We start from the raw sequence: 14,225 nt of genomic DNA, 5'->3' as shown, positions 1-14,225 counted from the left end.
CTATCTAAGTGTGAATTACCATTCAAGAGAGCATTCTATATATCCTTCTACCAGAGTTAAAATGGAACATGTAAAAAGTACTTTCCAGTGCTACATTTACAATTTATCTACATTTTACATTTATCTACCTCTTTTTTTACAATCTATCTACATACACATTTCTTATTTTCCGTGCTAAGGGGCCCCCAACTATTCTAATAGGTCAGAGTGAGGTTTAGGTAGAAAATGTTTCCTTACTGCCAGGAAAGCTTCAAGTTAATACCTGAGTGTTCTCCACTCCTGAAAATTATTATCTGTGTAGTAGTGTCCTCATAGAAAATTGTGGCTCACAATCTGAAATTGAAATTACTTACAAAAAAACCCACCATACACTACTATGTAAGAAAAAGTTTGGTTTTTAACCATGGGATATAACAAAGCACGAGGATAAACAAAACTCTCACATGGAGCTAGTCCAAGACAAAGAAATGTTTAAACTGGTGTAGGAGCCGCCTGCTAGAGTAAATTCAAAGAGATAGCTACAGTTACATAATCAACATTATATCAAACCCCAGACGTATCATTAAAGCTCAGCCATCAGAAGCACCCATCTACAATATTTCTGGAAACACGCAGATTTGTACTTCAGTACAAAATGCAGTTTTACTTTCAGAAGAATACATTTAGTGTTTTCAGAGGGATACATGTAGTGTTCACAAATTTACAGCATTTAGAGGCATTACGATTGCATGATGCACAAGTATCTGAGAGATTCTTACCAAAATCTATTAATTCCTTGCCAACATGAAAGTTGGGTTACTCTTAGAAATGCTGGTCTTTCACCATAGACAATCAAAACAGATAAGCTCAAATAAAGTTTCAAAGCTGAAGCCTTATTTAGGTGTTCAGAACTAACCATTAGAGAAGTGCAACCCTCTCTCCGTTGAACACCGGCAGAGCATGAGAAAACACACTTATTACTAGTTTTCTGTTAGTCTGCATATTCCCCCATTTGAATAGGTGCCCTATTTGTTGCTTTTTCCTTGAACTTTGTCAGCTACAACTTAAAATTTGGGAATTTAAGGACAATAGCAATGACCAAAAAAATAAGCCTACACAGAAATAGGAAATATGGAAGAGCCAAAAGGAAACCTGTGAATAAGAATGTAAAGTAGAAAAAATTAAGCTACGTATGCATTCTAAAAAGCAAACAAGATTAGTCAAATTATTAAAACCAAGTTAATAAAAATTGAAGGATATGATTCAAAATGAACTGACGTTTATTAAAACTTGGGCATACGAAGCCAAAACAGGAAAGGAATTTTATCTTTTTGAAATTTTAATTCTGATGATGAGAAAGTCAAAACTGGTGTCAGTAAGAAATGTGTAGGTTTTATTGAATCTTCCTGAGCTTTACTCTGGTAATACACTCATTTAAAAATTCCTTTTGCATGAATAAAAACTGAGCAAGAATTTCAGGTTGCAAAACCGCATCTTCGTTTTGTATAACTATGGGACAACTAGTTAGTAATACATTTTCATTTAAGTCATCTGGTAAATCCAACAGATAAACTTGATTCAAATTGTTTTTCCTGGAAAACTCTTTTGCCAGCAATATATATATTTTTTTCTTTGTGGCACTTGGCTCTTGATTACTTTGTGCAAAAGAGCGACTACAGCAATGGGTGCATACAACAGAGCAGCACAGACTTTTTGCCAGGACTCTCCATCAGAAGGGCTTTCATTCATTCTGAAAACCCTTAAACTACTGTCTTTTAATAAAGCAGTGCTTCTCCTCCCATCCTCTCAGAGGAAGTAATTCTGGAGCAGTCATGCTGATCTGTGATGTAGCTTACCTTTGGTATAGACAGTCCACAATAAGAAAAAAAAAAAAAAAAGGCTCAATTATAATCTATTTTCTTCAAAGGAAGCCTGAGGACAGGTTTTCAATGAATTTTAACTACAGAGAGAACCTGAAGTATGTCTTTTCTCTTCTCTTATGGTAAAGTTCATTCAGGACAAAAAAAAAGAGGTTATGCATTTTTTAAGCTACCTCAGGTTCAAATTAATTTAAATGCATAAATTTATCAATTAACTTAAAAATTCTGAAAAAAAAATGTAAGACATACTCAAAGAGCAAAAACAGTAAAAAGGACTTTTTTTCATAAGAGCTGAATTCCTGCTTTGGATGGAAAATGGGTCCTAAGCCTCAACATAAAGTTGCAACCCAGCACTTCCACCACAGATTTAGAACCTAACTTTGAGGCCACAATATTTATCTGTAAAGCTTACAAGACCTGAGAAATTTAGCCCCTGCCTTCCTCAAAGAAACTCCAGACTATTTTATAGGGTTTCTGTATTTTCCAAGATCACTTCTGCCTCTCACAATGGCACAGACTCTTCAAGTACCATGCTCCTGGGCCACTCAGGCTAGCAACTGGACTTTCTATCTTTACTGAATGCTCTAACTGCATAGAGAGGCAATCAGGGAATGACAATAATACAGTCTTACTCAATGTCAAGCTTCCTGCAAGGTTTCACAGAGCTCAGGCTATTAAGAATAGCCACCCACAATCTATTCACAGAGCTGCTTTCTCTTCAGCAAGACAATGAAACAGGATAGCAGCTGTATTTCCCAACTATCACCATCAGAGTTGTAACTAAGTCCATCCTCCCAGCTGTCCTTACTTTTTTTATTGTTCTGACATTTTCTTTCCTGCACAAACTACCCCAATAATATGATAACACTTCATTTACCTGCATGCATCTGTGCAGACATACCTTTGTTGCATTCTTCTACATTTCTTTTTTAAGAAATGTTTTTTAACATTTTTAAAGACATTTTAACCTCTTTTTTAAGAGGTGTTTTGCAGTCATTTCAATCCGTCTGTGTTTTTTAAGAAACAGCGAATGATCTCTGAAACAGCAGATACGCTGCAGAGAAGTATATTTCATTTAATTTCTAAACTATGGACTTGCAGGCTTCTCTGTTCAGTCTGATTTTCTGTTTGAATTCTGGTCCTTATTCTTACAACTACGTGGAGAAATACTCTGAACAGGCCTCAGCCGCTGACACATGGCAATTATTTGCAGCAGCATCAATTTTCTATTCTAAAACAGGAGCCCAACTAACAGCAAAAAAATCAACTGCAATGTGAGGCTTTCTGTAACCAAAACATTCCCTAATCAAAAAGATATTTGATTAGCGTCTCTCAGTGAAAAGAAAGGAAAAAACCCAACAACAAAAAGAGTGCTGCATTTTTTGGAAGGTAAGTATTGTTTTAATACTCTTGGATCCATCGTATATTTCTAGAAACAAGCTGATAAAGCCCCAAAAGCACTTGGGAGTTAACTACTTATGCATTTCCCTTTGACGAGGCCAGCACTTCTTTTTAAACACTACTGCACAGCAAATATTAATCCAATCACAATCTAATTAATAGGATTAGAGATTCAAATGGCCAAGCTTCCATTGACTTCCCAAACTAATCAAGTTTATTACATTTTTTCAACTTAATAATCCAGCTAACAAAGATAAACCCATTTATTAAAGCAATTTTTGAATACATTACACATCCCTTTAAGGCAAACTGTAGTCTAAAAACTATGAAGAATAGCTATCAAGCATAAAAAGAATCCAGTCAAACCTGGATAAATTTTGAGTACAGTATGTGTGCAGTACATCTGCATTTCAAGGACATTATGTACTGTGTGCAGTATATCTGCATTTTAAGGACTTTCTGTTCACAGTGGAACCTGGTTATTTAATTTGCTCCTCTCATGAGTCACTCTCACATGTTGAACTTTCCCTAATGTGGCACATTTTCTGTATCACTAAACTTTAGGTTACAGAAGCATGTCAAAGAAATGGGCAAGCGAATGGAAAACTATCTTTGTCCCTCAAAGACAAATGTGTATGCTGCAGATGAGAGAAGACGTGAGACCTGGCTGGTGGCAAATGAAGGCAGTAGACAAAAGAAATGGATCACTCTATGATCCCTTGAATAAATGAAGGAGGAAAAAAAACAGTAGTATTTCTTCCAGACCAAACTGGTTGCAACCACCTCAAACACTGGAATTCTGAGCATGGAAGTGTTTGTGGAATAGATGATCTTTAAAACTGGTCCCTAAAAATAATGACAAAGTACATGAAAAAAAATAATTCAAGGAACCTGCAAAGCTCTATGAAGGAGATATCTTGTCAGTGACAATCTATTTTGACCGTGCTTATAGTAACAGTTCAGGCAGAGAAAACACCAGAAGAGGTCTAATATATTCAGTTCTTTCCTGGCTCCACAAATGTAATTCTGCTTTAGACACCAGAGTACTGGTTAGACACATTGGCTTTTTCTGCTCTCCATCTCCTCCAGTGGACAAATGAGCTATACATGCTTGCCAATGTCCCCTCTTGAGTGAATGTGGCCAAAGACTAGTCAAGTAAATATCTGTATATGGACTCAAAATCATTGCTACGCTCTTTCAGCTCTTTCTTTCTCTGTTGCTTTATTTGAGACATACCTCTAATATGGGGACCTAACGTCCCAAGTCTGCAAAAAGAGAGGAAAGGAAACATACTGGGAAAAAGTCCTTAAAGATGGCTGGAAGCTATAAACTAAAAACTGTTTTTCAATGGAACTTTTTGAAGACTGCAAAGTAGAGGAAAAGGGAGCAAACAATCATCTTTCAAACATGAAGTGAGTAACAAGACCATCTTCCTAATTTGGGTATGGAAATGAGCTAGCCATTGCCTGTGCTTGTGCCTAGTCTAAATTTCAGACCTGATTTTATTTAAAATAATTCAGGGTATATTCTGTTCTTCTACTCTACAACTACTTTTTGCACCAGTGGGGTCCACCTGTACGTGGTAGAACAGAGGTGACTGACATGCTTAGTAGTCAGATTATCATCTGCAAAGAAGGCATTCTAAAAAGCAAAAGTAAGAAAGGTGACAAATCATCGTTTTGGAACTACTAGATAAGAGAAACTTCGGGGGTGGGGGAAGGGTTATAGAACTGGTGTACAAATTCAGATGATTGAATGCCATACAATTTCCATAAAACATGCTTTTATCTGCTAAATGTTTGTGTCAGGATTCCACTCTACTTTTCACTGACATTGCACTTGACTTTATAGTAGCTAAATATCTTAAAGACAAATGCCTACAAAAAATCTTTCTAAAACCAGCTGTTTCAAAGAAATAACAACACTAGTTAAAAAAAAAAAAAAAAAAAAAGCTGGAATCCATACTTCACTTTTTTTCTCAATAGTCTCCTATTAATGAACATCCTGCCCTGGAGAGGGCACTCTGTGACCACACTATGTATTCTAGTATACTCATTAAACAGCTTTCAGTTTTAACCCAGATATGCCTGTGATCCTAACAGTTTGCTTAGCCAGTATACAGCTTATGTCAAATGCAAATCTATTAAGGAAGCGAACCATATGGTGCCATGCTCATCAGTTCAGCCCGGCAACATGTATCAAGTCCTACTGCAACTATGTTTTATTATTAAAGACAGTATATTATTTGATGCTTTTTAACGTATAAGTCATGTTTAAAAAGTCAAAATGTAGTAATTCTATAGTATTCGAATAACTGATAAGTTACAGATTTTGAAAGCTTTCCATTAACAGCATTTCTCCCATTTCTTCCATAGTAACAGCAACCACAATCCAGAAAAGTTCCTCCGATATGCTTTATTGATGCTGAGGGAATTAATACAGATTATACACTCGCTGGAACAGTTCAAATTTCATTTCTGGAAATACAGAACCACTTTCTTTTCCAGATGCTTCCTCCAAAAGTATATATTAAAAATAACACTAATAACTCTAAATTCTAGTGTACAAGGTAAAATCATACAATAAGAATATATGGAAAACATCCTGTGCTAGGCAAACTTTTAAACATACTTCAAGACACAATTCAGGGACTAACTGGCAATTCAGGGGAAAAAAACGCTATCCATGTAATATGAATATTCCAAATACTCCACAACTATCTAGTTTGCTGTGTTCTACCACACTTCAGAGGCAGAATACTGAGGACGTGAACCACTGTTCTGAGCCAGTCCAGAGAGTCCTACAGGCAAGAGTTTTCCGTAAGTGAAAAAAGAATCCTAATAATGCTAAAAGTCACCTTTTTTTAAGCAAAAAATTTTAACAGCAGAGTGCCCTGACTTCCTTCCTAACTAGGCTGTAGGAAAAAATAAGGTAACTACATCTGTACTCAAACAGAATCAACTTGCAGAAATTCCAAATTCATAATTTAATGGCTAACTTCATAGCTAAAATAATATGTAACTATGGTACACTTAGATTAAATCCATAAGCTTTGTTTTTAAACACTGTCTGGATATACACTGACACTAGCGCAACAAAAGATCAATTCAGTAAAAGTACCTGGATATCCAACACTAAATTTCTATGGTAGTTAAAGTATTGGTCAACTAAAACTGTCAGAAAGGGCCCAAAGGAAAATAATAACAAACTACTCCTTTCACCATAAAAGAGGCCATCTGTGCGTCAGCAGCTTCAGCGAGATAGACTGAAGCCCAGTTTGTGCAGGATTTGCAGATACTAAGGCCGAAAATGAAGATTTTCCATCTCACACCCAGGCCTGTTTAAACAGTTAGGGGTTCAACAACTCTCCATTTTCACAGTTGATAACCAGTTCATCTTCCTATTGATATTTTAAAAGGGTCTGTTTCTCTTGCCCAGCTGCTACCCTAATCCTTTTTTCTTGTCCTCCTCCAATAAAAGTTTCCACTTCCTTAGAGCACATGGCACACAGTGTTCTCTCCTTGCTCTTAGATGCTTGTCCTCAACCCTTCTTCTAATGAGAGCTTTTGTCACATCCCGCTGCAGTCTTTTGAGACCTTCACCTCTTGGCTCTAAGGCAGAAATACACACCTCCTTACTACATTGTTGAAGTAAGGATCTTCTCTTTTTTTCCACCCCCCCCCCCCCAGTTACTTCGAGTTCAGGAAGCTGTAGATTTCCCAACAGGTACTGAGCTCCTGATCAGTCAGAGGCACTTCATTCATTTACTGTAATAAAGCATCTGTAATAAAAGTTGCACACTAACAGCATAATACCTAATTAGTACTTGTCCACCATAGGAAGCTCTCATTCTGTTAATAGCATCATCTCAGAGAGCCAAATAGATATTTTATGTGGAAAAGCAACATTTGTCAAGTAACCTGAGAAAAGTATCTGACGGAATAGTTCCTGGGTACCCATTAAAAGCTTTACAATCAAAACTATTGATCCTTTGATATCTTTAATTACTCTGAGGGGACTAAACTGTAAAGCTTAATAAAGTAAATCTATATGCCTGAGAGGAATTCATGGCTGCTCACATATAACACTATCAGTACTGACTGATAAATTCACCCATATTGGCATTATTAAAAAGAGTGGCATCATCACTTTGGAAACCAACAGAGAGGTGGGTTGGTTTGAAGATCAGAAACTGTCTCACTGTAGCATATGGTTCTTCTCCTATCATGTACTCCCTGTTTAACTGACTTCAAAACTTAGAATTTAAGACATAACATCAAACTTTGACAACAGTCTTGCAATGCTAGCAAATGAGATTAATTTTTCCTCAAAGCATAGTAACTCTATTCAATATTTATATTTCTGGAGAACATGAAGATGATTATTTGATCATCACACACAAAAAAAGAATAATCTCAAGAAAAGTTGGATTACTGAAACTATAATATTAATCCACAACATTTGTCATAACCTTCATGAAAATAAAGTGTGGCAAGATAGTCATTCTTTCTAATATAATTTTGCACAACAATGTGCAAATGTGGAAAAATAACTGCAGTTTTTTTCTCACAGTATCGTTAATTCAACAATACTCTTAATTATATAGTAGATTATATACGAGTTTCCCACTTTAATTAGGACCACATTTTAGAGAACCTGTCTCTGGTAAAATCTCTCAATGTGATACAAAACTACATAGATGACTTTCTGTCGCAGGACAGGTTTTAACAACTATGGTATATCTAGTTTCAAAAGTAATTAATGCCTCATTAGCTACCTTTACAAAAACCAATAATTTGAAAACCACTGACTTGTCTCCACTAACTGCTATTCATTCCCATTCTTTTACCTGTTATCAAGGCAGAGTGATAATATCCACAGGATACAGAGGAAACAGGTTTTCCAACATCCACTTGGCAAGGGACGCTGACACAGGCTTCATCAGCCAAACCAATCTGACCTTCCGAATTGTCGCCCCACACAAAAAGCTGCCCATCCTCTAAAATGAAGACCCAGATAGTTAACAGATTTAATACCCAAAGCTAATAAAAGGTAATCTACCCATTTCAGAGCATTTCATAAACTCTGTGTATGATACTACTAAATGTAGTGCTTTAGTAGATACTACTAAATGATCTCAGGGACATAAAATGGTATTTAGCACAATGCAACAAAACAGTGTGAAGTAAGAGGGTATCCCTTAAGCTTTTCAAAAGTGACACAGAACACTTAGTCATCAACTGATGGTAGACCATAAATAGCAACAGAAAAGGTACTATGTAAAAAAATATTCCTTCAAAAAGAGGAAGATTCAGTGTACAAGACAATTCGGTTGTCACAGGTCAATATGAAAATATTACGATGAATGTAAGACATCATCTCATTTTTACTAGCAAGTCATCGCTTTCTCATTCTTTCAAAGGTATTCTTAGTTCTGAATTTGGTACACATCCCACTTATTCTTGCCTTATCTTTCTGTTCTCTTCACAGGTGATTATATTGCCCAGCTTCATTTTGTTTTCCTTCAACTATCACAATAGCTGTTCCAGGTTTATTAAGACCAGCCTCCGTTGACACAAAGACCAATGGCAGCAGTAAAAACGAAAAAAGGTAGTGAACAACATGAAAAATCTCTAGATCTTTCTAGACGAGATGAGTTCTTCTCTCTGCATATTTCTTAATGGTGGAAAATAAGTTGTGAATAAAAAACCGTACCATCTACAGTGCTACTGAGATGCTGTCGGGAACTAAAATCTTTCAAAGCCGACTTACAAATCTCAGTAGAATGTTAGCAACTGTCACAAAATAATACAAACCAAACGAGCAGGCTAGCATCTCTGTTATACACTCTTATGCTCTCTGTTACATTCTGAAGTGACAGACTCAATAACTTATCCTAAACTTGTATGGAAACAGCTGCTTTATAGCACAATTTGAGAAATTACATTACAGGGTAATAAAGGACCACCCATCCAATGGCTGAAAGTATGTAACTGTGTGGACTTCAACATGTCACAGTTGTGTAATTTTGCCATCGGATAAATAGGTCATAGGTTAAGGCCTCTTTCAGAATTAGCAATGACACAGCTGTGTAGCCTGTACCAGTAGACCAAAACAGTTGCAGTAAGAAGTAGAATTAGAGAAACTTAGTTTTCATAAGACTCATGTTTCGTAGCTGGCTTCCCTGGAAATGAACTGAAGATTTTCCCCATTTTGAGGGTATTCATACTGTCTCTCCTTTGTAAGGATTCCAGCTAAACTGGTATGGGTTGAGCTCCCATTGCAGGCCATTGCTCATGGAGAAGTTCTACTTTCACAAAAATTGTAGGAAGTTAATGAGACTGCCACCCTTACCAAATTGTGTTGAAATAGGCAATTGGCTATCAAAAATTGACTATGGTTATGAAGGCAAGAAGACAGGGAGGCATAGAAAATACACCCACATAGGCAGACAGAATGCTGGAATAAATGTTTACCTGGACACACATAAATAGATTTTATTAGCAGTTGCTCTTACCAGTTACTGCTGCTGAGGTGTATGATCCAGCTGCGAGCTGTTTAATCTTGTGCTGGTTGGTAAAAAAACTAATTAAATGAAATGTGGTCCTTTCTTCTGTGTCACCTAATCCCAACTGACCTTCACTGTTTCCTCCAGCAGCATACACATTTCCTTTTTCTGCATGCAGAAAAGCACATGTAATACACAGAATGAAGGCATTGTCATCAGTGGTAAAAAGTCAGAGAAACTGGAGGAAGTAATTTAATTTTTGACAGACAAACATTACAGAAAAGTTGGGGTCTACTGCCCTGAAATATGCTTCAGTTGACATCAGCAGTTTCTGTTGTAGCTAGCAAAGAGGCTTTCCTGCACATGCTTGGATCAGAACTTTCTAAAGGCCTTATGTGTACTTCAACTGCCTGCATTTCCCACCATTATGGAGACTGATCTAAAAAGTAAATATAATTCCAAGGCCTGCAAGAGTTCTGAGAAAATGACTACTGGTAGCCCTGGCAGCTAGAAGAATTTCCTTCCCCAAATAATGCATATTTTAAGATAAAGCAGGAAGAAAATGGTGAATGATGTCACATGCAGGAAAATTGAAGTCATATTAGTATGTAAATTAAAGGGATGCGTAACTTGATGGTTTTGAGTACTGTGAATGAAATATATTTGCTTAGGTTTTTGTTAGAAATATTTTACTCATTTTAATATTTAAATCACGTGATTTAATTAACTAGGTCTTTATTTTGCTTTAGAATCTTAAAATTGAAGTTAAAGCTGATGATTGATATCTTCAACTTAAGAGAACTTTAAGATTTATATTTAGTTTTAGTATGTTTCACATCTAAAGTGCTCATCTATGATGAAAAAGATAAGGCCCATTAATAACACAAATCCAGACACAAATGTGATAAGCAACTGACATACAATTTACAAATGGTCATTGCTATGTAAATGGCCACAAATTATCTAGCCAGCATGTACACTAAAAGTGACTAATATTTACCCTGTGCAGTCTTGCATACTCAACTGTTATTAAAATGGTCTGTTTTATTCTAATAGTCTTATTTACAGTGCTCAGGGTCTCCGCATATATAAACCTCCTAATAATCAAACAATCCTCTTTATAACATTACTGCAAGCTAAAGGATTGCAACCACAAAGATGGCTATTCTATTATATAAATTTTAGAAGCATGACAAGAATTTGCATCAGTTATCTGTATACTGTCTCTCTAAAAATTTATTTTTAGTTTATATTTACAGTTTATTTATTTATAGCAAATAAAGCAACTTATCACTGAAATAGCAGACTACCTTGTCTAACCAAAATGCAACAAAATTTGAAGACTTGAAAGCATTCAGTTCTACTATATTTACTCAAATATATAACTTCACACTCATAAAGATAAATTACTTGTAAAACGTAAATTTGAGTACAGATATATAAAATACTAATATACCTTTACAGGGCTTAAATGAAATATTGAAAATTGTTAACCACACCTCAAATGCCAGCAAGAAAGTTTTTCATCTGTCTTTTGCAAACAAACTCCTATATAACATTATTTTATAAATGCATTGGCTCAGAATAAATCAAGCATTCAAAGAACCAGATATCAAACCCCCAAGCTTTAACAGTCCCATTTTTGTTTATTTTTCCTTCCTCAACACTCCTGGGGTTCCTAATGTAATTTTACATGAAAGCAAAGGAAGAAATCTATCTTTAATATGTATATAATATAGGTTACATACCTGTGTAAACTAAAGTGTGGTTTCTTCCACAAACAGCAAGTTTTGTTTTTTCTGGTTTTAAAGCTATGAATTAAAGCCAAAGAGGGGGGGAAAGTTACAAACAAGCTGATAGCTGGTTCAACAACAAAATGTTCTGTGCTTTAGACAGAGCTCTGTTTTTTTCATATTTTTACCCACAGAATGATTACAAGATTCGTTGCCCATTTGAACCTAGCACATGACTTATTAAATCAAGATTCCCCCAAGTCAAGAAAACAGATATAGACCTTAAAAACTTATAGCTGACACTCAGGTTAACTTGATGAGGGCTGCATCATCCCAATGCCACATCCCCCAGAATTTACCATTTATGGGATATGGCTCAAAGAATATATCAAGTTGCAGGACAAAATGCATGCTTAAAGCTGTCTTCAGTTTTCATTAACAGCACTATCCTTAACTCCCTCTTATGCTTTTCCCACTATCTTAAGTCTTTAAAATCATCCCGTTCTTTTGTCTTACCATCCCTATCTTCCTTCATTATACACAGCTACCTTTTTTGCTAGACTTTTGCTCTGCACTGTCCTCTTATTGATCACTAAACTCAGTTGCTAAGGACAGTCCTATCTGGACCAGTACCTAAAATTTTTCCATATACCAACCTGTCTCAATTTCAGCTCAATCACCACCCACCCATTGCATCTACTTCTCTGCAGTCTGGTCACTGTGAAAGACTGGGAATGCACGCGAGAAGTGTCAAGAGTTATTTTGATGGGAAAGAGAGAATACTGAAGTGCCTGTTCTCCCATGACCAGTGCACCCCATTTCAGAAACAGAGGAAAAAAAGTCTCACTAACTTTTCCATCGTCTCTCCCATTACTGATCACTGCCAACAATATCTGCTGTCAGCCATTTCCATGTGCCCTATACAGTGCTCTTAAAACAGCATTATTTTTACATAATGTATCTCTAATTGCTTTTCCACTGCACTAGTCCATGACAAAGACAACAACCATCACCCCTTTCACAAATTCTTTTTCAGTCCTTCCAAATCAACTCCCCGCAGCTCCATAACATTCAGATTAAAGTCCCTTCTACCAAGTCACTGAACAAATCTATCTACTTAAGCATGAACTGTCTATCACAAAACGTACATTGTCTAAATTCAGGGTCTTGCCTATCCTATGCGATACGTACCATCACCACCAGGCTGGAACCATAACACTTCCAATGTTGGCTTCCTCCTGCTGCTTTATATCCCAAAACTCTGCCTCTGACTTCAGAGATGATCCTATTCAGCTCTTCAGAAGCCTGTGCTCTCTAACCTTCCTCCCACTTAGGCTAATCAATTGCATTTAATGAGCCATGCTATATTTACAACGTTGCTGGCAATTTTTCTTAACCAATTTCATTATTCTCTACTCAAGTCCCAGAAAATTTTCTCAGAAAAGATGCAGCCACAACCATTTGGCCTCAAGCAGAATCTGAAATGTGTCCTTGCAACTGCATTCCCAAAGCCAAGGGATGACTGAAAGCTAGTGAGCAAAGCTCCAAGACTTTCTCCTGCTGCCGACTGCAGGAGATACCTCGCCTTGTGACTTTTTACAATGGATGCCAGGTCTGCTTTGAATTGCTGTCACCATCTCTTTGTCTTTTGTTATCTATTGCAATTTGACAGTAAAAACAAAACTTGACACCCAATCCGTTCAAGCCAAGGTAAGAATCAGTCTCTCACATGGCTGACAGAAGATGTGAACCTGAGAGTAGCTGCATTCTCCCTCTGAAGTGAAATAGAGAGAGAAGCAGATAAAGGACAGCAGAATAAACTAAATCAGGAAGAAAAGAGTTTGAACAAGCAGGATAATTTGTTTTTAACAATAAGCTAACAGATCGATCTGTTGGCAGAAAGAATGAAGATAAACATTTAATGGTGAAAAGAAATGTGTTAATGGGATAGATGTGACTTGACATAAGTAAGGGGATAGGGAAAAAGTATTGACTTAGTTTTGTTTGACAAGATAAAACCAGCAAGAAAAGATCAAGAAGATAACAGTGCAATGAAAACATATTTTACAACACATGAAAGAATACGGGCATTTATTTTACTGCTTCCTACAAACACATTAACATTTATGCCCCCTTGGGCACTTCTTATAATTGCTAAAAATGGAGCGGTACTTGTATAAAGTTCCTGATAGATTTTTTAATTTATGAAGGTGCTAAGACAAAAGTAATACAAAGGTTACACAATGAGGTTGGAACTCTGATTTCTAATGCAGAGACAATACTGCAGAGGCCAAGCATCTGATCAATGTCTTTGCAGTCACAATGAAGATGCCATTTGTCAGAAAAGGCAAATATTACATAAAATAAGAGCCCTCAAAAAAGACAGGATTTTATGTATCTGAACTAATCTTCAGACTCAAAAGGACTCAGAATCTGGAACGGATGGAAAATCAGTCAGGGATCCTTTTAAGCTGCCTTTATGAGCTTGTGCAGTAATACGCTACACATGATGAGCAAAGAAAGCAGAATCAGTTATTTTGGAACTGCATCTTAAAGTACCTTTTCACAAGGGTCTCCTGTCAAAAAGACAAAAAAATTAAACAAACCTTTAACACATGTTGGTCTGCTGACAGTGTTCTTTGATCCCAGTCCTAATTGGCCCCAGTTGTTACTGCCAAACATGTATAGTTTACCATTCCCTGAAAAAAAAAAAGCACGGTCAG

At 36.4% G+C, this 14,225-nt stretch overlaps 1 protein-coding gene across 1 annotated transcript in view; it reads right to left on the bottom strand.

Moving 5' to 3' along the window:
- The window catches only part of RPGR (retinitis pigmentosa GTPase regulator), a 63,114-nt gene that overhangs the window by 40,505 nt on the left and 8,384 nt on the right, over positions 1 to 14,225 (bottom strand). The window contains exons 2-5 of the mRNA XM_064473355.1: positions 14,109 to 14,201; positions 11,518 to 11,580; positions 9,779 to 9,937; positions 8,111 to 8,260 (exon numbers count right to left, since the gene is read on the bottom strand). Coding sequence (XP_064329425.1) covers positions 8,111 to 8,260; positions 9,779 to 9,937; positions 11,518 to 11,580; positions 14,109 to 14,201 — 465 coding nt within the window. The remainder of the gene's footprint in view (positions 1 to 8,110; positions 8,261 to 9,778; positions 9,938 to 11,517; positions 11,581 to 14,108; positions 14,202 to 14,225) is intronic.

Source organism: Phalacrocorax carbo, chromosome 1 (genome assembly GCF_963921805.1).
Source record: "Phalacrocorax carbo chromosome 1, bPhaCar2.1, whole genome shotgun sequence".
NCBI lineage: Eukaryota > Metazoa > Chordata > Aves > Suliformes > Phalacrocoracidae > Phalacrocorax > Phalacrocorax carbo.
The sequence above is the reverse complement of the archived record's forward strand: the minus strand, read 5'-3'. Positions and strand labels throughout refer to the sequence as shown.